At 45.5% G+C, this 26202-nt stretch overlaps 1 protein-coding gene across 1 annotated transcript in view; it reads left to right on the plus strand.

Annotated features, from left to right (window-relative positions):
- Window positions 1-379: 379 nt before the first annotated feature.
- Window positions 380-26202, plus strand: part of tmem132e (transmembrane protein 132E) — a 187461-nt gene continuing 161638 nt past the window's right edge. The window contains exon 1 of the mRNA XM_035527035.1: window positions 380-1727. Coding sequence (XP_035382928.1) covers window positions 1670-1727 — 58 coding nt within the window. The 5' untranslated portion in view covers window positions 380-1669. The remainder of the gene's footprint in view (window positions 1728-26202) is intronic.

A 26202-nucleotide genomic window follows, 5' to 3' on the forward strand; every position in this document is an offset into this window, starting at 1 on the left:
AAATAGATTCAAATGTATTTTCAACTTATGTAATTATTTGAGTATTTTTACTCAACCTTCAGTTGGCCTGTTTTAAATATAACCATGTTGGCATGAGGGAAAACGTAAAGATTAGACTTACATCTTGCTCCTGTTATACAACAGGAACGAAACATTTTATAAATCATTATCTGAAACAGAGCTCGAAGGCGTAGCCTACAGGATCCGTTGATATTAAAATCTTACCAAAAGTATTATTAACCATGTCGTTTTAAGTATTTTTAGCAGCAACTGTACCACCTTGAATTAACTGCTAAATATATTGCACGTCAAATTGATTATAGTCGATGGCGTCACGTGACTGAAGCCCGGTCGCTGAAGAGGTTCGGTAGTGGAAGGAGTTTACCCGGCATTTGGTGGCACATTGAAGTGTTGTTGTCTGTCGTGCTATGGGACGTAGCGTAGACAGCACGCTAGAAATGAAACTAGTATTTAAATGCAAACTTGATCGGTTTCCTGGCACCGAAAAGTTAATTATTCACAATAAGATTCGTTTACTCTGACGCTCAACGGTGAAAAACGATCTGCCACTTTCTTTCGTCTCCCAACCTGGAGTAGTCCTACTTTTTTTGTTGGAGCGGTAAACAAAGACTTCTCGTGTTTTTTTAACTGATCGAAGTGGACTTCTTACACGATTAGCAGTTTGCTTGGAGTCACAACCCGCTGTAGGCTGTCCTGACGGGAAACGTTACAATTGTGAAATGCTTAACGCGCCTCACAGCAAACTGCTTTTGTTTCAGAACTGTGTGGGCTTTATCTCTTTTAAAAAAAAAAATCCCGTGTTGTGATTGCGCAGCTTCGCATTTTGCGTGAAATAACTGCGGTCGTGGACATTTGTTTTACGCATTGCTGGAACACCGACTTACGGAATCGCACTTTGGGCTGCATAGACTAGTGGAAACATCCCTCGGGGAACTGGAGTCATATTCAGGCTGCATCGACGCTATTAAAACAAACAAACAAACAAAAACTAAACAAAAAAACCCAAAGCCTTTTCTTTCATTTGCTCATGGGAGAATGTTTAATTTGGTTAACGGCTTTATGTGAATGATCTGGCCGACATGAAATAAATTTGTGAGTCAGTCTGGTAATTACGATAGCTTCGGAGACCCGAGTCGCCTGTCTCGGGGCTACGAGAGTACGCGGGGTAACTGCAGATCAAGGCACTTCTGTTACTGTGTTGCGGTATCAAATCTGTTACTATATTATCGCATTACTCTGCGCTTGGTAGCTTCCGTGTCTCATTTGTTCGAGGAACCACGCACATTCCGTGACGGGTGGGATATCCGTGTGAAGAAGGCACATGGTTCAGAGACGCGTGGGAATCGAGAGGTCCTTGAGCCGGATACCTGTAACTTTCAGGGCTCTCTCATTCGAGAAGGGCTGTACCGCCGTCGTGGACTGACTCTCGCTGCCTTTCCGTCTTCGTCGACTCTCCTTTCAGCAGGTTTGGCATCCTGTAATGGACCTGAAAGCTTTCGGCGAAGTTCCCGCACACCATAATATTCAAATGGATTCTTTCCTGGAATCCACCGCCCAACAGTAGACTCGGAACCAGTTTGGCCGTCGGATATTTCGGAACTGAGCAAAATTCATTTTTATTGCCAACAGGATTTATTAGGGAACTACGATGTCATATGTACGGGCTTGTTTGGGAACTCTGCTGCTGTATGTGTTTGTTTTAGATGGTAAGTACTCCGTTTACTCCATTTTTGTCTTTTATATTATTGTTTGTTTATTTTATTGTACTTTCCCCACACTTGTGCCGTTTTATTTTGTACAAAGTACGGTAAGATGCTGCCTGTTGAGGAATTTTCACCGCAGCAGTGCTTGCGGTTTGGTAATTCCACACAGTTCCAGCGAGGGGGTGTCATGGCAATTGGACACTTGAAAATGAAACCTTTAATGCTCACTTCAGTAACGTGTATTTAAAAACCAAGGACGTGTGACCGGTTGTAGTGCTTAAACCGTCCATTTTCCTGCGGTGGAGACAGCATGGACACTAAAGATTCAGGCACAGCAATTCCCCACAAGGTGGGAGCATGAATGTGTGAAGACTATTGCGTAGCCTCAAAGCGTCAGAAGGATACTAGGATTTGCTATGGCTTATATACGTTTTAATGTTGGTTTCCACGATGCTAAATGACGTACATATTTTACTGACCTATGATTCTTAACCAAGATTATTATAACAATGTCAGCTCCTGCAAGCAAATTTCTATTTATTTATTTATTTTTTTTAATGCCCATGTCTTATGTGGAATCAAACTTGAACGGTTTGTTATTAAAAAAAGATACAAGTCAAATCTAAGAAACTGATCAAATGGTAAACCAAAAGCTCATTCTGTTAGTGCAGAGGTCCTTGCAACAGTCCCCAGTCTTTGGGTGAAATGCAACTTTTCTCTCACTTGTCCAGGCCTCTTCCTTTTGGACACATGCTTGTAACTGCAGGCGTGTGACAGATAGCACCCTAGACTGAGAGCCAGTCTCCCTCAGAGTGTGCTTGGCTTTACTGCAAAGCGCTTCTCGTTATTTGTATGCGTGTGTTTGATTCAAGAGACATGTCTTTCATCTTGATCGTGGTTATTCATGCAGCTTTGCCCTCTTTGATTAAGGCCCCTCCAAGTTGACATCTCATTTACATGACAGTTCAACGCCGTGATAACACTAGGACCTGCCCGCTCTTGGGCATATTGTTTAACACAAAGGATGTTGGCATAGATGTCTGCATTTAACTGATAGAGGCATTCATCTGGTGCAATGAATTTTGCATAATTTCTTATGCAGAACTGTGCTTGGAGCATATTCTTCTGATTTAACCTAGCGCCTCACTGCTTCCGTCTCAAAATGCTTATGGCAATGTTACAATTTATGAAATATGTCGGGCCTCTCGAGTGGTGCGCTATGCCCGACAGATCAGCATACTGAAAAGACCCCGTCATGTAACGACTCAATCAAAGCACTAAGCCATAAAACATGCACTGTCTTGCTGTACTGTCAATCAATGGGACAGGAGATGAAGTGGCTTTGAAGTCTTCTCTTGAAGTCTCCTTCAGTCACATGCTTTCCTGACGTTTTCTCCTGAAATCACAGAAGAACAAAAGAGATTATTATTATTATCATTATTATTATTATTATTATTATTATTATTATTAGGAAGAACAGCATAACCTTGCCTAAGAGACATTGTTGTGGGACTGTTATGTATCTGACTACAGCTTAAGTTGAAGACTCTATAAATATGCCTGAAAAATGATTATGGTTAAAATGATCATGATACTTAGATTGAACAGGACTCAGAAAATCTGCAGTATTTTATAAAAAAAAAATAAAAATATTTGTGGTGTTAGTAAAAGTATGCATAGTAGAACGCATCTAATCAAATGTTTTCAATATCAGCATTTTTTATTTGTATTCTCAGGGCCATTTTTTAGCCTTTTTAAAGTTTCCTGCATTAGAAATCACAGTAAAGGTTGCTTAAGCACCGTTGTGTGCGCCATGGTTGCATTTTTACAGTGATACTTTGTCCTGGTTTAAATTAAGGTTGCGATTGATGCGAGTTGCTTAGATTGCAAAGAAGCCTCCCTATAGAGCTTTCCTTGCATACTGTGAAACATGCACTAATATAAAAGGCTGTATTTTTCATTTATCAGTGTGCATTAATGAGAAGTGCCAAGACACAACTGTAAATTCTACAGCACTCATTTTTGACTTACTGCGGCTCACCCGAAGAACTGACAGAATTCGAATACTAGAGAAGCTGCCATGTCACATGTCAGAATGAACAATTCTCCCTTAACTAGCGCAAGCAGTCACAATCTGGCCTGACTGGCTCATCCCTCGTTTATGTCACATGGTCGGGGTGCTGTCCTGATTTTGCATGCGTGCTTTGGCAAAGACAGCTCTCCTCCACGCAGTAGCTTTCCCCATCTGTAATCTAAGCAGCCGTTATGCACGCTTGATGGTAATGGAAAGAGACGGAAAACTGGGCAAGTCCATCTCCCTCACGTTTCATTAATTGCAGCCTCCTCGAGTGACAGACAGGCGTCAGCCTGGAAAGATCAAGGCGCATGCAAACTTAAAGACGTCAGCAAACCAGCAGTGGCTTCTACTCTCCGAGGACGCCTTGCTGGTTAATCCGCATGCAGGCGCACCTGCCGCTCGGGCCCTCTACGCTACCTACATCTCTGTGATCCTGGCTTGTCTGGAGGGGGCACTGTTTTGTAGCGGTTGTTCCATTTTATTTAATGGTGGCTGGGCCGGGCATGTGTAGCTGATGTTTAGTAGCAGCAGGGCGCCGCCAACAAGATCACGGGAAGCCCTCCGGCCCAGCCTCCTCCGACAGACCACAGGGAGCACTACTAGCTGAATGGCAACGTGGCTGTGGCATTTTATTTTGGTCAGTGGACAGCTCTGGTGTTTGGCCCCCCCTTTAAATTGACTCTTTATTCTGATTTATAAAAGAAAGGGGCCGGGTGGGGGGGGGGGGTGTCTACCTTAATTGTGTTTGTGGTGTTTTTCCAGATTCCACTGAAATGTGGTGAAAGGTGTATTGTTTTTTCTCAGAGCCCTCTGTTAACCTCTGTTGTGATTCAAGGCATTAAACAATACAGCAACTATAAACTTTAAGTTGTTTTCCTTTTTTTGTGACACAACATTGATCACTCGGGGGCTCTGAATAAAATGGCTGCAGACATCCCGTAATGGACAGAATGACCAAAACCAAACGCTTTGCAGTGCTTGCATCTGTGAGGTGGAATGAACGCAGCTAAGGTGCTGCATTCTGAGGATGGCAGTCAAGGTACTGCGTTCTGAGGACTACTGTCAAATTCTGGACAAATGCCATCAGAGGATCAGAGCAGCAGCCTTCATAGTGCCTTATTTAGTCTTGTCTCGTCTGTTCCTCCCCCCCCCAAATCCTTGACCAACATTGGCAGAATTAACTTATGGAAAAATTCTCATTATAAAATATCAGTGCTGGCAGAAGTCTTAATAAGCAGAATAAGGTCTCTCTCTTTTTTTCTGTTCCTTGGTACTGAATGAATAGATACAGTCTTGCATACAATGTTCGCTTGGGGCATTTTCATTTGTTTCTTCAACTACAGTAGCAGCAGCTCCAAGCTGTATAGGCCAGGCTCAGGGATCAGAGTGATGGGGGTAGCAAACGTTAACTGGTGCACCACATGCACTGCCCTTGATTTGCAGTGAAGGGCATCTTTATGGAGCGCTGGTTCCCTCAGACGTTGCGTCCCCAGAGAGACCCGACCCCCTTGCTCCCCACCACAAGTTGGAGGGCTTAATGGCCTTTACTTTTGAAAGCGCCCACATAAGCGGTTTACACAAATTGTGCTCTGCTTCCAATCACAACTGCTCGGGTTCCTGAATACGCGCCAGAGCAAGCGCACGCGATAAAGCGTTTCTTCCTGCCGGCGAAACACGGGGCCTAATGGCATTAGATGGGAGTACTCTCCCTTCACTTAAAACGTCCTCCCTTTTGAGTTTTAATTTGACCTCATGTCATGCGAGATAAATGGGCTCTCTGCAGGCTACTTGTCTGACCCATCTGTCTACCTATCAGGTCTGGGAGAGGAGCCGCGAACGGCCGTTCCCCCTCATGCTGCTTTGTTTTTGGAATCCTCCGCATGCTCCGGACTCTCAGCTGCCTTCCGGCCGAAGCACTCTTATAACTCCTTGATAATATCGGCCAGGACTTGTCGAGGGGCAACTTCCCAGCCACAACAGGGATCATGGACATCTAGATCATTGTTTTATGCATTTCTGCCCTGCTTCAGAACCTCTGGCTGTACATTGCTTCACGTTGCCATGCTAAAACAGCTGATTAGGAAGGCTCTTTAACCTCCGTTTCCTTGCTCTGGTTTCTGATGTAGCATGTGGAGCCCCTCACCTCGCTCCTCCCCACATTTGCACGGGGTTAATGTCTTGAAAAAGAAAGATGCTTAATAATATGAAATACTTTCTCTTGCTGCAGGGAATTATTGAAAGCAGATGAGAGATTGTGTGAGAGAGAGAGAGAGGGAGATTTTTGTTAGGCTGCAAAATCTCTGCAAGGCTAGTAATTAAGGAGACGAAGAGCATTTGCCCAAATGAGAACGCAAATAGCTCGGAAGTGTGCCCCTACTTTTTTGGATTTGAACTATCATTATCTGCCTTCAAAGGTATGGATGACTTTCAGTCTCTGCCGCACAAATGACAGTGCTGTCGGAGGATTTCTAGTGAGTGCAAGGTACCGTTTCTACATGCCACGAGATCAACCAAATGATCAGACTTGGATCAGGAGCCATGTATGAGCTTGCATGATCCACATCCACATTTCACCTCTTTGAGAACATTGTTATCATTCTGATGATGTAATGGCCAGACGTTTCTCCTCCCTCTCCTGTCGTCCCTCCTATTTTCTCATCTCGCACGACAAATTCACCACAGGAAGTTGCATGAGCTGCTAGTGCCGCTACCCTGCAGTCTGACTAATCGTTCACCTCATGCTTTGGGTTGAGGTTGTTTTTTTTTTTTGGTCTTAATTTGTCATGATTTCCTCGTCTCTACTGCACTGCAGTGGATCAAATACCGCCCACCACCCATTGCCCCCACCTTGGCATGTGCAGTTCATCACTCGAGTGCGGTTTCTCATTAACATGGTGGAACAGTAGAGCTTGCAGTCCGGCTATTCAAATCAGCCGTGTTGGCTCTCTGGGAGCCGCTGGGGGGTGTGGAATTGGGCTTCCTCAAGCCCACTCCATCATCCTTAGGATCAGATGCTCACCTGTGAAATGGGGGCGAATGGTGGCCACCAGGAAAGAGAGGGTCAGGGTGGCCTTGGAGGTCAGCATGACTTCCTCAGCCTGCTGGGCTCCCGAGCTGTGTGATCCGCTACTCTCGTCCCCAGCTCACACCAGCCACTCATGAATGGCTGTATCACTGGCCATGCAACACCACCGTCAAGGGGGGATGACCTTGTGCAACTTGGAGGGAAAAGATTATTGCCTAAGTATCCTGGGTTTAGGGTTGTAGAGGTGATGCACCGGATGACAGACGAAAGGATAGTAGCGTCACATTTAGAGTCAGAAAAACTGCATAACTGGTTTATTAGGCTTATTGTCTAGCGGTTTACAGGAGTTTTTAAGTCCGTATTAAACTGTGTTCCAGTTGATTAGCTTCACATAGTGTGAAGCCTCACTTTATACAAGCTCCCATAACAACATGAAAGGAAATTGACTTTTTTTATTCTCCCTCCCCTCAGTAGTATAGAACATTGCGGTATTGTCAGCATAACTTGGTTTTCATATCAGCCCCTCCCCTGCCTCCTTTCTATTTTCCTGTCTGGAATGCTTCATTAAAATGCTAATGGTGCTAGTATTAAATAAAAGCTACTGTGCACCAGCGTAATGCACCATCATGCTAACAGTTCTCTGATAGCCTTTTGTCAATGTAGCATTTATGGGTGAGGTACACGTATTAAGGCTGTACGTTCAGGGGCTGCCCAGGCCAAAGTGAGGTGAGGTGTGCAAATGGAATAGCTGCCTGGCAGGTGGAGCATGATCTTATCTGTCTTGGCAGTGGAGCTTGGATCTCATGGACTGGTGCACTTTGGCCCAAGCGCAACGGAAGGAGTGGCACCACATGCCCGAATGGCAGTGAACCTAGAGCGTGACCTTGCTCTGAGACGTTTGAGAATGCAAGGGTTCCACTCATCAAACCCTTCAACTCTTTGCGATGGCTACAGTTATCTTGCGTTCCATGTCCCTCATGGAACAGTTGCACAGTACGGCCTGTTTTGAAAGTCCGAGATGAAGCACCGGGATTCTCCCTTGGGGCTTATTAATGCCTGAGGAATTACCATGGAATCAATAGTGTTCAAGTAAGCCCCAACAAACATGTAGCACCAGGCCATGCATCTTCGCTGGATTGCAGCTTTCTATCTCAGTGCCACGCGTCAGTCTTTGAGTCATCTGAGTCAGTTTAGAGTCCAGGCTGATGCCTGCTATTTTGGTCTTCGTTTGGAGGGAAATGACTTCCTCAGTGTGTGCAGTGGATACTCTACCTGGGGAGACTGCTGCAACTCTGAACACGTCTCGCCTCTTAGTAACAGGCCAGACTCAGTAGCAACCTAGCTGGTGTGGGCACCCCGCTTGTCGATGTACAATGTGTTCTCCCTTTATGAGCTCTCCAGGTGCCTTGCATTTGGAAGCCAAGGCTCTGGATGGGCAATTTATCTGTTTATCCCATTCGTGTTTGCCGAGCCGTGGAGTGACAAACTTGGACATGTGCTTCTCGGAGCCGTCCGACGCACGGCAGAAATAGCTGGCGACAGCGGCAGGCCTGTGAAGCTCTAGAGATCTGTCGCCAGAGAGCAGTGCCCACGAAGGCTGCTCTGATGCATTGCCATTTGCTGACTGGCAAGCGTGACGGGATGAAAATAACAAAAAAAAATACCCCGCATAGGGTGAGCTCCCGCAGTTCAGTCTGCAAGCTAGTTGCAGAAACTTCACCAAGAGATGGAGGTTGGAGCTCACAACGGGTGCATGCGATTCCGAGTACGAATACCGTATGGCGATCATAGTTGGGGTGATTGTCGTCGCCAGCTCCCTGGGAGATGGGGAGGTGGAGCTCTGTGTTGCTGTGAGCCGTTTTTATCAGCAAGTAAAGAGATGGCAGTGGTGCTCTCTTGACGGTACGAATGGATTAACCCGAGACGAGTGTGTCGCTAGGCTGAAGGATGAGGAGTCCAAATGCCTGAAATAAGCACCGGCACCCCTGGGAAATCAAACCCACGGAGCCGGCGCAGGGCCGCCACATGCCTACCACGTAGAACCACAGTAAATCACACATCATAGTTTTTAGCAGGAAATATTTACACCCGGCCTGCCACCCAAAATCACGCTCACTTTCTCCCCATGTGGGCATACATATGCTTGTTCTGCTCTCTCCCTTTCTCACACGCATGCACTTATAGTTTTACTGGTTTGTCTATTGCTTTTTCCTTTTTTTCCCTGAAGTAGGTACAACTGTGCTACTCCTAAACCTAACCCTGACTGTAACGTCAGTAATCAAAAGGCTTTCTTTTTAGTTTTTCAAGTGAAAAAGTAACATATTGTGTAGAAAACCATTTTTCCTCCTCATTGAAAAGCCATCTGAAAAGTCAAAGCTTCATTAAAAATGTTCGTTTTCTCATAACTGTGAGCTCATTTAATTCGTACAGTGTAAACATGCGTGTTTGTGTGTAAATGCTCTCTCATGCAAAAATACAATTTTACTGACCCACATGCATACAAAATTAATGCAATGCAGTAGTAGTGTTTGGGGTGGAGGGGGGATATTTATAATCTGGCGAGTAGGAGCCAGTGGTTTTCAGACAAACAAACACTTCAAACAAGACTCCCCTGTGGGTGAAATAGGGGTGGAGGTGGCATTCATACTGTGTATGTGGCCTCTGAACTCTTGGGTCTCCAAAGAGGAGGTATCTTGATGGAGATTCGCGCATTATTCGCGCATCCTCCGAAATGGTAATTATGACTCTCCGAGACTGAACCCTTTTGGAAATGGTGTCCAAAGCCAGCTTCAGTGGATGTATTTGTTTACGTGTGTATGGGCTAGGGGGCTGTATCCATGGCCTAAAAGCAGTTGCGTCTTATTGGGTGTAAGGGGAACGGTGCCCCACCCATCGCCAGACACCTTTTCACTCAACCTGTGCAGTCACAAAATTTCAAGCATATTCAGTCTTCACATTCCCCCCATTGAGCCCTCTATATCTCGTGTCCTGCATTCAGGACTCCGGAGCCTCCGTGAGCTTTGACGGGTGACCTGTGTGGGAGGCCCATGGAATGATATGGCATGGCGTGGACAGGAGTGATGGCTCCAGTCAATTTCCTGCCAACAAGCCCCTTAGAAAAAAGCATGCCTCGCCCAGATGCACCTAATGATGTGGAAAACATGGCCGAATTGATTGGGTTAAGGCTGACAGTTTCTGCTGGAGCGTTTTAACTCGCTGCGGCAAAGAAAGCCCTTGTGCTCGAAGCGAGCGGATGGTTCGTTTTGCTGCAATGATGAGGTAGTTTCCACTGAAATGGTCGTTAAAAGCAAACAAGGCAACAGTGTGCTGGTGATCTGCAAGCTCCGATCCAAACTGATCAGCAAAGACATTATGCACTAATTAGGTTTTATTTTACTGTAATGTCCGTAATAAAAGTTAAGACCGTGTATTTGAAATGTTATTTTTTTTCTTTTCTTATGTGCTTCGGTAATAGCTCTGTGTGTGTGTGTGTAAGGAAGTTCTAGAACCCAGACTCTTTTGTATGCATTTTCTGCTGTGTATAGATGAGGTCTAACATCATGACTACTGACATTTGGCTCCTAGAAAGCACAAACACATTCACACACAGCCCCCAACCCCAACTATTGCTTTCCACCTCCACATGTGCCTCAGCTCGACAACAATAGCAAGCCCTTCATTTTATTTTATTTTCACAGACATGCCTGATATTGCTATGACGGAGCCCAACGTTTCCGCCTTTCGCGTGCTGCCATGCTCCCCGAGCCTCTTCTTCTCCAGCCCGTTTGTGTGCGAGTTGTCATTTCCCGCGGCAAACTGTATATTCAGCAGCAGAGCACAACGCTATCACAACTTGATCAGAGATGATGTGCAGTGAGATGCGTTTATCATCCTGCACCTGGCTTGGCCCGTGATGTAATTTGTTAAGTGGTAATTGCTGCACCTGGGGAGCATTCCCCCTTATTAACCTTGTCTTTCACAGGTGTTGCATCGGTTTAGTGTGCAAACCCCAACACGGCACCATCAGGCCTCCACTGTCCTCCTTATCCAGAACCCAATGCGCGAGCGCAGCACCAAATATAAGAACTTGTTTTACTCCGCGCTCCTCTTTAGACAGTGCAGTTATTTTTACTAAAGGTGCTTATGAAGAAAATTCCTCAACCGATTGCCAGTAACCAAACATACCGCTCTAGAAGGTTTTGGGCACATGGGCGCAAGGTGCAGTCAGCCCCCGGCGTTAGCCGAGCGACCCACGGTTCAGCCGTTCGGGCCTGATGGGGCGTGGAAAAGCAGAGACACCCGTTTGCACTTCTGCCATGTTCCTTGGCACACTTGCGAAAGGAGTGGGCCAATGAGCTTGCTGTAGTTTTGCTGTCTCTATCAGCCATGTCCGGTGCAGTGGAGGTGGCTAGCAGACCCGGCCAGTCCATCTGTGTGGCTGGGGAATCTGCAAGTGTATTTTTATTTTTTTTTAAAAGGAAGGGGAAAAACCAATATCCTGGCTCGATTTGCTAGTAATTGCCTTCAAATTGGCATTATCTTCAGTTTGAATGAATCTCTGAGATGGCGAGGCTTGCCACTGAAATGCTAATGATGGAGCACCTTTCTGCCAACCCTGACGTTTTGTCATCTTTAAATTGGTTTATTTCTAACTCTTGCACGAGGACTTCACTCACCAGACTGCTGAAAGTGGGGGAGCTCTCTTGGAGCTCGATTACAGAAGTGGTCGAGTTCGCACCTATTAGGAGCTGTTGCCTACGTTTTTGGAGATGCTACGTTTACTGTGAATGGTTGTTTGTCCTTTGGTGCAGGGCACGGATATTGATGTTCATAGAATGGAGTCAGGCCATAGTCCATGCAAAGCACTCCCCTAGTGTGGGTTGCCACCATGTTTTCACAGGGTGAAGTGTAATGGGTCAGGGTGCTGTCCACTCCTACAGCCCTTTACCTGGCCAGCCCTCGCAATTAGTTGAGCAGAAACATGTGGAAGAGCTGACAAAGCACTAAATATCTGTGGGCCTACAGAACTAGAATTGCTCATCCACTGGTCTAAACACTAATTACTTGACCACTGTAACTAAGAGCGTTCAGTCGTACGATATATTTGTAAAATCCCTAATCATTGATGGTACTTTGGGTGGTTTAATTATTTGGGAAAGACCACAGCCTGATCCCAAAGGAGACACCATGCCAGTTTATTTATAGTCATTACTGTATGGGGTTGGGGCAAATCCCTTTTTGACAATGTGTGATCTAAGTGGGAGGTATTAACTTTTGGGGGGGTGTGTATTCCCTGAACACAGGCCACCGTCTTCCTGCTCTCAGTCTATATCCGTCTCCCTGTCTCACTCCCCCTTCTCCTGTGTTTGTGTGTATGTGTGTGAGATCACTCCTCTCTCATCCTCTCTTTATGACTACACAGTGGGAGAAAGGGCTTGTCTCTGACTGTAGGGTGAAGAGTAGCAGTGCTTGTCCTAGATTTACTGGTCTCTCTGTCTGCTTTCCTCTGTCTCTCTCTTGTGCTCTCTGTTTCTGTATTCCCCCCTCCGCCTTTCTGCACCTCCACCTCCTTACATCCTTTCTGCTCCTTTTGTCTCCTCCAGCACTCAGCCTCTTCACTTGCCGCTCCCTTTCTGTGTCTTGCCACGATTTGCGAGCAAGGCAGTGTGACGAGGTCAAGCAGGAGGGCTCCCTCGCTGTGTGTTTTAACGACACACTCCGGTACAGTGCAAGGCGCTTACGTCTTGTGGCGCCTTTTAAAGTTGGCGTGGTGCCTGTTGCTCACTCCTTTTTCTCTCTCACACCCCCACCCCCCTGCTTTTTTGTGGGCCTGCAAAATGTTGCATTGAGATGGGGCCTACATCCGCAATCTCTGGCTGATGCCAAGACAGACATGGGAAAATGTCTATATCGAAGAGCATTGTCTACCATCCATAATGCGTGTGGTACCTTCCACGAGTCCCCCTGCTGGCAGCCGCCGGAACAGCTTGTGGCACTGTGGTGGCATCCCGCCGCACGCCCCCGATTCCCCCACTAGATGAGATCCTGCTGGCACCCTGCTGGCTCTGCGTGTGCCACTAGCCAAGTGATCGTGCATGCCATGATGAGAGTAGTTCTGAGAAAGGGACATCAAACGTTTTCCAGTCGAATGCTGTCTATAAGCTACAAAGATTGACACCTACAAAGTGTGATTCACGGGGGAGGATCCATTTTTGCGACGGATGTTCAAAACCCCAGATTCTTTTTTTTTTTTTCTCTCTTTTTTTTTTTTTGCCAAGAGTAAAACCCGTCATTCTGAATATTTTGATCATGGTTTGAATACTGTTACAGTTGTCATGGAGAAATTTCAGAAATTTTTCAAAAATGTTGTTTTTTGGTTTTTGTTTTTTTACTCAAAGTGATTCTAAATCATATTTCCAAGGAATGGCAATGATTTTCAGTTCATTGCCATTAAGGAACTCATCAGTACCTAATGGCACCTACTAGCTCAAATTGTCTGATACACAATCCCGATGAAGGTCATGACCTGAGAGGAGGAGCACTGGTGAGAACCACCTGAGTTGCTAAGAACTCCTCCTCTCTCTGTCCATCAGGCTTTGGTTTTGTGATCGAACCTGAACACACAGAATTTTGTCCGCTCAGAGTTCTTGGTTTTAACAGAGACATGCTCATCCTAGGTTTCCATGGTGGCAGCAAAACAAAGCCTGAGGAGAAAGTCTGTGAAGTTTGTCTTTTTCAAGTTGGATCATGGAAAAGTGCCAAGTCAGCTTTGAAATGTTTTCTGATGCAGTGGTTTCCCTGCTCCAGCGCACTAAATTCTCACCATCAGATAATTGCTGTGTCTGTAGTGAGCTTGGGCAGTGGTGATGACGAAAGAAAGCACTCAACAGGGGTATGGAACCCCTGTCTGCCAAGATTTAAAGTTTTACTCCATATGGTGTTACTGTGGTCCTCAAAATTGCAAGGTGAACCTCCTGTATTTGCTTTATGTCCATTTCATGTATTAAATTTACTCTTCATAAAGATCATTATAATTTGAGGTTGAAGTCTGTTTTCTTAACAGTTGTTGTAGTTGGAGAGTAGACAAAACCAAACACCATCTTGTTTGATTAAATGGTTGTCATGGACTAAACTAGGTTGCAGAAACTCTACATACTCATTTGCGTGTACTTTAGCGTGGAAACTCACCCGCGAAAGACACCGGTGCTATGCTGCATGTTGGGCTTGTGCAGTTAATCTATCCAAACGATATGAAGAGCGCTACTCTGATCGTCACTTCCAGCTCGGATATGCTCCGTTTCATTTCCTCTTGGCATGCCATGATCTGAAAGATGCTCACTTGAGTGGAAACTCAGGAGACCATAGCCAGGCGGGCAATATTCAGAGAGCAGCTATAATTACCCAAGGCTACTGCCACCCAGGGGTGAGTGGGAAATGGCCTGCGTGTTAACGAGGCCCCCCCCCCCCCCCCAACCAGACTGAGATGCTGGAGAGAAAATGCTGTAAAACCAACATGTAGGACTCTCTCCGTTCATCTGTGTAGGCGAGACTTCATGCTCTGTTTGAAGTAGGAGAGGTTCTCCGAGGTGTGCCCCCTGCACGACCTTCTCCTAGTCTTCTGCTCCAGCCCAGCCTAATTGGATTGTAAAACAGAGGCCGAAGGAATAAAGCAAGATGGTGCTCGTGAACGGACTTCCACATAGCCTCTAAACCTCAACGACTGACGAGGCTCGGTACCGGCGATGTGTGAATATAATAAATATCAATGCAGAGAAGATTATCTGGTATCTGGCTCCAGAATGATCCAGGCTGACAATGATCCAGTGTTCTCAGCCCAACAGAAGCAATGCTTAAGAGTTCATAAAAGATAAATGAAACATTCATCCCCAGCTTATATGACTTTAGCAAGGTACATGACTAGTATTTTCAGTTGGTTTGGAACTGAAAGCTTGCTTGCATGGCTGAATAACCATATTCTAATTCTGCAACCATGCACGCTCAAAGAATTCTTTTTTTGATCAAATGTCTGCTACCCACACACTGTTATATGTATGTGTGTGTATGTGGAAAGAGAATGAGGGAGAGAGAGAAAGAGAAGCAACAATCCAAAGCTGTAGATATTCCTTTCCTTATATGCCTGAAACATAGCAGGTGGGATCAGAGAACTATGACTCTTCTGCCACTCAGATCTTTTGATGGAAGTTGGCGTTAGCAGTTGTTAATTTATTCCTGGAGGTCCCCAGAGTCACCAGAAGACAGCAAGTTCTCCTCCGCACCCAGACCCTCCTCTTCCGGGCCAAGAGGGTTGTGAGCGTTGCTGTCTACGTTCGCGTCGCCCGACGGTTCAGCACAGACCGCGACTGACACCTTCTAGCTGCTTTTTCTGACAGCATACTGGAATGAGGGCACCGTGTGCCCTTTCTGAAAACCCTTTGTCGCCCATACGAGCTGTCATTGTCGCCTGAAACTGTCCAGGTAGCGTGAATTGCTCACCCCCCCACCTGGCCTGTCTGAGGCTCTGTCTGAGGCTCTGTCTGAGGCTCTGTCTGAGGCTCTGTCTGAGGCTCTGTCTGAGGCTCTGTCTGAGGCTCTGTCTGAGGCTCTGTCTGAGGCTCTGTCTGAGGCCCTGTCTGAGGCCCTGTCTGAGGCCCTGTCTGAGGCCCTGTCTGAGGCCCTGTCTGCGGCATGGTTTTCAGGGATGAACTGTGAATATGAAGGCAACATCTGTAGTGCCTTCCCATTTCAGTCACTAACGGACTTCGGCGTGCTGTAGAGTGCCGTCGATTGTGCCCCATGGATTTTACAATAACAGTGGACTTCACATTCTAACAGACATAATGTTTCTACATTATATTACACTTGTAAATCTTGTCCCACATGTAATAATACAGCATTGAACTTGCATGTTCTGCTAATGTTTGCACTTGATGTGAAAGAGCTTTAACAATCTTTAATAATCGGTGATCATTTGCTAGGATGTTATATATATTTAACTTCTTAATTAACTTCATAAAGTTCAATGTATGCAACATCCTTCCCGTTTGCCTCATTTTCAAACATGCTTAAAATATGTTGGAGGATCATACTGTGTGAGGGTGTTTGTTTTTAAGCTTGCTTTCCCCCCACACTACAAATTCAAATCAGTCTATTTTCAGTCTCTTTGAAGTTGATACATTTTGGAATTATGTGTTGCCGCTGTTGGAAAGCCAAGTGCATATTTAAATGTTTCGGTGTGGTTTTGTTTATAATCTGTTTTAATGACATACAGAGTTTGACATTTGTAAGAAAAACAAACACTGTTTTGCCAGTGTAAAGAGACTAACAAAAAGCATCACACTGGGGAAACAGAGTTTTGAAGAGTCAATCTTAGATTTAGTTTAGAATGCTTTCAGGCCAAGACCCAGTACAATGGCATCGCAAGAAGCACTGTTGGCTCAGTCATATTGGAGATGCAAGTCACTTTGACACAGAGCCAGGTCCAATTATCTGTACTTTTAATAACACTAATAAAAATAACCTTATTCGTACGGTGTAAGACCTCTGGAGTCCTGCGCTAACCAACGAAACAGAGACTGCAGACATGATAGCAAAATGTTGCGTGTGCTCCCAGCTTGCCCGGCGTGTCTGCAGAGCCGGGTGCCGATGAGCACTGGAGGTGTTTAATTCAGCCCTGTGGGATGGTGCTTCCACACCACATGACTTCCTTCAGTACTGTGGCTCTCGCCGTGTGAACGCAGTCGGAGACCAAACACGTCCTGGACACACTGACGTGAAGGGAGCGCGACGAGCAAGTCCAGACTGTAAACGGGTAAACGGTCCAAAGTTAGCAAGAGATGTGTGGCTGCACGTGCTGTGAAGTATGGAGGTGTTCTCCGCTACTGCTCTGTGCCTGCATCATCGGGACTCTTCTGTTTGATTGTTTGAAGGTCCCGTCTACCCATGTCCACTGTTGTTTAATTGTTCGAGGGTCCCACCATCGTGTCCCATCTAGCTATGCCCACTGTAAACAAGGCGTGTTGGCTGGAGCTTCTGACTCTCTGAGGTGCCTTCCTCAAAGGTCAAGCCACACACTGTCAATGAGGGCCCTCCTTGCTCTGCATGACCCTGTGACCCCGCTGTTGACCCTGCCCACCTGGCTTTACTTAAATGAAGGTGACTTGAGAGCATGCTTGCCTGCCCCACACCCATTCCTCATTCTTGACGTAATCATTGTTGTGAGCATATGTCTCAGAAAAATCTAAGTTGAATCCTGTCGAACCTCCGATTCCAAAAATAAGACAAAAAAACAGCAAAAATAAAACACCTGGCTTTTTCTTTTAAGTCTCTCTTCCTCTGAAGACTCCTCACTGAAGGATCCCTGTACTGGGTTTTTCTGTTGATTTCATACAACTCACTGGAGCAAAAGTCTGTTCTGTGGGGTGAGAGAGAGAGAGATGGGTATTCACAATTTTAGTGAAGTACACAGAGTTTCAAGAGAAACAGGACATTTTGAACAGGGGTCCTTCACTAGCTGTGCAAGCATCTGGAATCTTGTTTGGAGATTTTTAAATTTATTTATATATATATATATATATATATATATATATATATATATATATATATATATATATATATATATATATATATAAAATAGATTGGAGCACTAAGAGTGGCTCCAGCAGGTTCCAGGAACAACATCTGAGCTCTCTGTCCAGAAGAGTGCATTCTAAGCAGGCCTCTGATAGACAACCCAAACATGAAGGAAAAAGAAACCGCCCAGTGGCCGGAGAGTGGGAAATTTATAGATTATTATGTTTATGTATGTATTTATGTATGTATCTATAGGGAGAGGGAAATGGATACATGCATACATACCTACATAAATGAATGTAAATAAAATTCAAGTGGATTGGCTACGACTACTGTTCCACTCTCCTGTTTCAGTTATTTTAAGCCTTGTCCATATGCTGTTCTGCATGGCTTGTGAAAACAATATTGCTTTTTTGTCACAGCCCTGCATTAAATGAGGACCAAGGCGTCATTGTTAGAGTTGACAGCACTTTTGAAGACTTAATGGAATTTGCCAGCAAGGCTGGAGCATGGCAGTGTTTATCCAACGGGACATGCACCCATGCCAATCTTCTCATTTCTGCAGAGGACGCTTCTGTGGCTTAATTGAATCTTAAATAAATTCAGAATTAATTTTATTTGTTACACAAATTATATACTACTATCAAATTATATACTACTGAGTATTACACACTTACTTTCCAAAGACGTTTTCTTTTGTACTGTGATGCATCGGTGTATTGTCATGTTGGCTTTGAAGTTGTGCTGCTGGTTACTGGTAGTCTTGGTAGAGTTTTCCTTCAGCCTAATGTGTTTGAAAGAAGTCACAGTGGCCATACTGAGGCTCGGTGATTGTGGGCCACGTCCTTGTTTGTATGGTCTCCATGAAATATTTGCCCACCTCGACCTGTAAATATTTGTAGGATTTTTTTTCTCTTCGATTTTTATTTCAATTTTGTATCAGTTTGTTTATCTTTTGTCTGAGGCTTAGACCGGATGGGATGTTTGTTAATCTGCTACGTGTTCTGCTGCCATGCTAACTCGTCCCGCCGCTGTCTAATGTTTCGGAGGATGGTGCAGGCGTGAGCGATGGGCCTTGACAAATAAAGGAGGCCTGAGACACATGGCGAGGATAAGGGAGTGACACCCCTGCGACTGCCGTGTAAGGGAGATCGAGAGCTCGAGCTGCTCTGGTAATTCGATTTTGCCAAAGTCCTACTGCACCTGTCACTGATTTCAAGCCCAAACGCTGAAGGATAGAACTAACCTGTCTGTTCTACACGCAGGCACTTGTAGGAAAGAACTGTATTTTCTGCTTGGCTGTGTTGTCAACAGCTGTTGTGGTGTCGTGCTCATGAAAACAGAAATGATACTTTATGAGCCATAGAGATATTTACTTTTGTCCTTGTGTTTAACAGAATTGCGGTACTGTTCTGGCCCAACACCATTTTTGTAGCTCTTCATAAGCGATGCAGCATTTGTCATAACTGAATCCATTATATTCCATGTTTTGAGAAAGAAATGACATTCCGACCTTTAAAAATCATTCAATCCAAACGTTTTGTGTGATGGCATTCGTTTTTGTCTGCATGGAGCATGAGCCAGTGTTATCGCTACTGTTATCTCAGAATGGGCTCGTTTACGTGTGGGCGAGCAAACGCTGTCGAGGCCCACTGGATACGAGTGTCTTTTATTAACGCTCATCCCGTAAACTCCCAGGAGTCTGTAGGTGCGTGGACATGTAGGCCTATCCCTGACCACTCTCTCCAGATGAGGGAAGCAATGGCCAGTCACGCGCATCACGGGCGAGGGAAGCTAACCACAGGAGGAGACGCATGTCCTGCCTGTCCTTCTGCAACAAGTGTCGGGCACCGTGCGACGCCAGTATTCTACCCTGATCACTTTATAACAGCGTCAGATGTTTATCCATGCTTAAAAATGCATTTGTAGATCAAAAATGTGTTGAAGTCTATTTTACTTTAAAGCACGCCTCCCATCACCTTTCATTTGTAGATCAGTCTATCACTTTAAAAAATCCCCTTTGGAATTTGGGACATCATTTCATCCAGTGCTTGAGTAAACAGCGAAGCCAAAAAGCACGATCAGAAGAAGCCGCTGCAAGGCGTTGTTGTCTTCCGTCATTATGCGGTCCGCCGCGGTGCCGTTGGTCGACCCCAGCCGGAACGCCACGCCATCGACCCCTGTCGCTGCGTGTGTGCCGCCCGCTCCCGTGCTCCAAATGTTCCTCGGGCGGCTTTCCGAAGGCTGCCATCCGAGGTTGCCATGGTAGCGTGTTGGCGTGATGGTTTGGCCCCTGAGACGCGTGTGGGGGGGTATACTTATCTTCGACGAGCAGCCGTACTCCAAGCTAAACTTATCTTCACGGCTGTTCTGAAGAAGGGCGGACACTGCACGTGCCACTGACTTGGTCTGCAAGAAGGTGGTGATGTCAGCCACCTGCCTGTGAAGGCTGTGCTTCCCAGAAGAGGGGTTGTGTGGCAGTGATGCCTTGCAGTGATTATTTACTAGTCACAGCATAACGTAAAGTCGTAAGCAAGAATTAGACTGGTCTGGGTACCTCTGACCCAGGTATTGCATTATGCGCCATACAAAATTACTCACTACCTTAGTCATAATAAAAAACTGCATTTAGAGGTGATTCTGCATTTAGAGGTGATTCTAACGTTTGTTTAAAAAGTTTCGGAGAAGACCGTATGAAGTCCTCAAATTAGTTGACTCTGGTTTCAAGTTCACCTAAGTTTAAGGGTCCGTGTAGCTCACAGTAAGTGGCTATTAGGCCCGATTACGTCTCATTTGTCCCTGGCTAATTTGGCTTCTTATAGCAGCTGAAACTGAGAGATGTTTATATACCTCGTGCAAATCTTCCCTTTAAGATTCAGTGTACTATGCTGGGCACCACAAGTGCGATAAAGCAAATGGCATTTAAAAAGGCACAGAACACACAAATTAGATTCACTGGCCTGGAAAATTTAACAACAGTGAAGAAAATAAGGCTATTTGATATCAAATTAAAAACCATGTGAAAGTGTGTGTGTGTGTGTGTGTGTGTGTGTGTGTGTAAATATAAATAAATTGATATGTACTAAACATTGACAGCAATGAAGAGACTATGCTGATGACTGTTAGCTAATACCCAGTGTGTTAATGAGTTAGCATTCCCAGTAGTTTTATTTGAAGTGAAACATGCATTATGCTTATTAACTAAAGTGGACGTTGCAGCCGCGTGTAGCAGCGTATTCTGCTTCTGTCCGAGCTCCGGCGCACCAGCGTCCGACTCCTACCTGTCATTATTCAGCCAAATGGCTCACCACAGCAGGTCTTTAGGCAGCCTCCCAACTTCATGCTCTAATTGAATTTGGTTTGGAATGAAGAACCCGTCCCCCTGGAGCATTACTCACCCAGCGTTTCTGGACGTGTTTGGGGAGGAGTGACAATGGCCTTTTCACCGCAGGTGTTGTTCTTCCAGCTTAGTGGTACCATAATCAGCTTTGCGGTATTAAGACGGGCCTACAATAAATTTGTCCAGGAAAAAAAAAGCGCCTGCCCTATTTCTTTTTATCCCAGAAGCACGTGCGCTTCTCTAGGGGCCTTCCCTGCGCTATGCAATTGCTGATTGAGCTTTTCAATTGGGGGATACCCTCATGACCTAGATTTCAATTTAAAACGACCCCAGTGCCATCCTCCTTGTCAGACAGTATATCCATCTAGTGAATGTGCCGTATGTAAAGGACAGTTATTCCTTCATTGACTCAGCTAGATCCACCGCATGAATGAAAAAGTGAGAGAACCCTCTGACGTATTTTACTTCCTTCACACCTTCAGAATTAATCTGCGTTCCCCACTGTGATTTTATTCAATCTGAGTAGTAGACGCTGCAGGAATCCGTTCCCTCACTCGCTCCCGGCTACACAATCGAGGCTCTCCTGTAGCAGGAGAAGGTAATGAGGGGATGCGGCTAGGCTGGACACGGATGTGTAGCCTGGGGCATTACGGAGGGCTGCCGCAGCATCGGAAGGCCGGCCTGAGCCCAGTGTCTTTGGAGTGGCCGGGCTCTGTGGCACCATGCTAACTTTGTTAGCAAGTAGCACGTGACTTGTGTCTTGAAAGTGAGGGAGGAGTGCTCGCGGGTGGTGTGCAGGGATCAGCTGCCCTGATCCCTGCTCTTTTAAAAACATTCGCATGGTCACTGCCGGGGACTTGAGAAATAGGACGGGCCTGGCATGAGCACAGTGCCACAGTGCTTTAGCTGGCCCTGAGCGAGGGCAGAACGGTAGTGATTAGCTTCATTGGGCAAATTCTGCAGATCAGGCACGACATGGCGAGACCATCTGTAAAGTGGCACTGGCACTGGGCCGGTGTGGCCAGAGACCAGGGGGTGAGGACGGAAAGAAACCGGGCTCATCTTTCCCATAGTAAACGATCACCTAGCGCAAGTAACCGAGCCTGCGATGGATTACTGCCCCACAGACAGGGTTTACAGCACGGCTCTGAATGCATATTCTGAAAGCGTGCGGGTGTGTGAGAATGCAGCCTCTCTGTTTGCAGCAAAGCCACTGTGCTTGCACACTCGGGCCTTAACTTGCAGCTTCACACAGGGAAGATCCTTATGCAGTTTAAGGGTTTGGCGTGACGGGCTTCGGGGCCACATGCTGCCAAAGACAGCTGCCCATCAAACGGACAACAGGACAGGAGAGAACCGAAAACACGACTCCCCCCTGTCTTGTTGATCCTTTGATGGGCAGCTGTCTTCGGCGGCGTTAACCATCAGCAATGGTTTTGGGTAAATAAAATGAAAGCTGGAGTGGACAGTCTGTAGACTTGGGTCCATTGCCTTTTATTAATACAAGGGTCTGATTCGTGTGTGTGTGTGTGTTACAGAGAGACATGCTGTAGCACACCCCCCCCCCCCCCCCCCCCCCCCCCCGCCCTAGCAAATAGTAATGAGCAGAGAGAACCAAGTCCCCGAGAAGCGGCATTTCTTCCCTCTGCAATGCAGTAGAAACAGAAGCTTCTTTCCCACTGGTCCGTATAACCCAAGTTCCAAATAGTTATGAAACATACATATTAGGTTTCTATAACTTTTGAATATAGTGTAAGTTCAGGTGGTTTGTTTATATATGTATTATTAGTAGGCATTCGTGATTTACAGTATAGAATATATAAAGCGTACGTCATTTTCTTTAGTAGGAATTAGGATATTGGCTATAACACACCTGGAGAAGGAGGTTATAGGAGGGGCTTAGCTCCAAATGGGTGGGTCATAATGCCAAATGGGAGGGCTCTGCGGTTGGTCTAGTGGAGCACAGTTTTTCTGTGATGCTGGGTTCAGTGGACTTTCTGCTTTACAGAATAATGTAGGTTGTTTGCTTGCATGGGTTCAGTAAATGGAAAAAAACAGCGCTTGGCATCTATTATTTTTTAATCATCTAAAAAGTGCAGTTAAGTGGAATAGATGTAAACTTGAGCCACATTGTAATCTAATGTAATTTCTTCATCTTAATGTTTCGTGTCAGCTGAACTCTGCCAGTGTTGTCCTGCCAGTCTTTTGTGGCCTAAAGGAAAGCATTGCAGATTCATTATTTTTTTCAGATCGCTAATAGGAAGCAAAGAAAGTCATTTATAGGCCTCAAGTGACTGAAGCGCTGTGACTTTAAGGTTAATGAATGGCACCAGCGAATAGAAAAGAATAGAAGCAGACAACCTTTATTTATATATGATTTAATTTCTTTATTATTTGACAATTTAGCCTCAGTCTAAGTATTTTCATAATTAGAATAAGATTACTTACGTTAGGCTCATCAGAACATAAATCGTTTTTGCATTTTCCCCCATCATGCCATCATACCCTTTTCAAGGTGTGCAGTGTGTAGCCTTCCTGACAAAGACTTGCAGACGTCTTGCTAGAATCAAACCGATCTTTTCATAATAAATATCTGTACCTCATGTTCTACTTTGTTGGTTGAAGGGTTACATTAAGAAAGGGAAATATAGTACTAGTTGACTTTTTTTGGTTTCACATCAGAAAAATTGCAATTTGTGTAGACATTTTATATTTGCTGTATATAAAACTATTGCCTAGATTACAGACCATCATAGCACTCAGGTAAAACACAGTAGAACCTATCTGCATGCATTTATATTGGACCAGTAACATGTAAAAGTGTGTAAGAGAAGCCACTCCCATGTGAAGTTAAGTCTCTCCCATTCAGTGATGGTTTAGCCTGCAGGAATACACGCTTGGGAAAACACCATGCCTTGTGTTTTTAACCCCCCGCTGTTTTTCACACACAGACGCACGCGCAAGTGTTGGCCCAGCCAAGCACTACTGTGCTGAAGGTTATCAAGAGAAGAAAATGAAATTATGAGCCCCATTTCCTAAGGGCAGCCGAGGTCATTTTTCTGTGCCACGTCTCTGGCACTGAAACATACATTTTCTTTTGGTCACGCACAGGGAACCTTAAAATATTCAGGCCCAATTCTGATGATAAATCTTCAATACACTTATCGACTATTACTGACGCTGATAGTAAGGTTTGGGGTTTCTTAGGCCATTGATGCATAAATCATTATGTAAAGTTAGGATAAGTACTATTAAATTCCTTTTTTCAAGGCACGCATATTCATCTAATGGTGAAATGTTGGTGATGGAACCGATAGACTTGCATGCCCCTATTTCTGCTGACATGAGATCTAACGTGAAGCTTGACATTACGGAGTGGATGCTTTGGCCGATGTGTATCTTAATGTGTTTATATTACTCACACAGAGATTCCTCATCTGTCTTTGTCAGCCGCATTTTTAAGCGCATTTTTTCAAAACGGCTTATATCCTTTATATAGGAAGCGTTTTGCAATCACAGATAAATACAGTCCCTTCCCATGTACCTGAGGGTAAAAAGATTATTGTGCAATCATAAGTCCCTGGTCTTGAAGTCACCAGCCCTGCTCCTCTGAAGGCGATATCTGGGCGAGTAGCACCGACTTAAGTGCTCGGGGAGGCCACAATCTGATGTCAGCGTTGTTGGGCTTTTTTTTCCCGCTTTTTTGCTTGGCATCACTCAACATAAAACCCCTTAAGGGCATGCTGTCTGGGCAGCAGTAAAAGGCTTTTCATTCCGTGCTTTATGAGTGGACCCCAAGATGAGAGGACCATCTCGACCCATTCATATAACACCCCGCCCCTCATTTCTCGCACCACTGGAGTAATGGACCACCAGAATCCATGTTTCTGCCTTCTTTTTTAAAAAAAAAGCCACTTTAAGTTCTTTGAATGACTCTTTCAAATCTTTCTGTTTTATTCTGCCCTCCCGCTGGAGTGCGTGGTAAATCCGCGGGACACTCGCTGATCGTTAAAGCACCGCGTCCGTCGCAGACCCCGTCGCTTATCTCATCGAAGGCGAAAAGCTGTTGCTGGGGACAAAGCTGCTGTATCCAAGCGCCCAGTCGTTTAGCAAAGAGGAACCAGTTTGGGGTCTTTATGCGGTGTAATGTCTATCTTGTGTTGAGCTGCTTGTGCAGTGTTGAACAATGTTGAAAGGTGACGATTGAAAGTATGTATGGGATACGGAACAAGTTGAAACTTGGTATACTCTGAGTTAATTTTTAATAATGACATAAAACCCACTGGCAGATCTGCTGTTGTATCACTGTATATAGGACTAATAGTACAGTTAATGTTTGAGGGACAGCTACAACCACAACCACTACAACCAATTTGTAATTTCATATAAAGAAGGAAGACCAACTGCAAGCACATATTGCACAGAGAGGAAAATAATTCATCCAAAATGTTTTGGATGGACTAATAAATGTTTTAAGCAGTCTACGGTGTTTATAGTTTGCTTTTGTTTTTTTAATGAAGGTAATTGAGACTGAGGTCTTTTGTCTTCCCAGCTGCAAATTTAAGGGGGGATGTGAGGTGGGGGGGTATTTCGAACCAATATCATCTCCTCCTCCTCCTCCTCCTCCTGCACCCTTGATGTTTGTCTCACAGCAGCACAGGTGCTGTTGAAAGGCACATGCTGACATCATGAGGTTTAAAGTACCTCATCAGCTTGCTGCTTTCATGATCGCCGCCATATCACGGCTGGCGGGACCCCGGTGCCACCCCTCCCCCACCCCCCCACACACACACTTCCTGTGGTGCTTTTGGAGACCTCGGTCTCGGAGTAACCCCAGTCATCTCATCAGCTAATGATGCCTTGTGTCACACAGCAATAGAGAATGCCACAGAATTAGCATGACTGACATCCACGTCCTCCACTGCCTCCGCCCCACGCCTGCCCGAGGGAGGGGGGCTGTGAGATCCGCTTCCGAAATAACCCCCTCTTGTTTTCACCATTTAATTACAAGTTGTTTTTCCACATATATCCTCCTTTGCCTTCCGTAAATAACCTGCTTCGGAAGATCCTCCGGAGTACCCGGGTGTAGCCACCCACGGTGTGAGATTAGCATGCGTGCGATGACAGCGAGTTGCAGGAGCGGCTCGGCGGAACCTATTTATGACCCGGCGGGTATTTATTTATTTATTTATTTATTTATTTATTTATTTGGGGCAGGCAGCTGAACTGTGACCCTGAGTGTGTCGCCCTGGTGTTTCCCAGTGGAGCCACACGCACCGCTCCGAGCACGGGGCAGACTTTGCCGTCTTCATGTGTGTTGTGTGGAGAGTGTGGGTGTTTTGCAAGGTTTTCTGGCCCTTCTCTCCTCGCCCCTCCCCTCCCCTCCTCTCCTCTGTTCTCCTCTCCTCTCTCCTCCCCTCACCTCCTCTGTTCTCCTCTCCTCTCTCCTCCCCTCCCTTCCTCTGTT

Source organism: Electrophorus electricus, chromosome 6, assembly GCF_013358815.1.
Source record: "Electrophorus electricus isolate fEleEle1 chromosome 6, fEleEle1.pri, whole genome shotgun sequence".
Lineage (NCBI taxonomy): Eukaryota > Metazoa > Chordata > Actinopteri > Gymnotiformes > Gymnotidae > Electrophorus > Electrophorus electricus.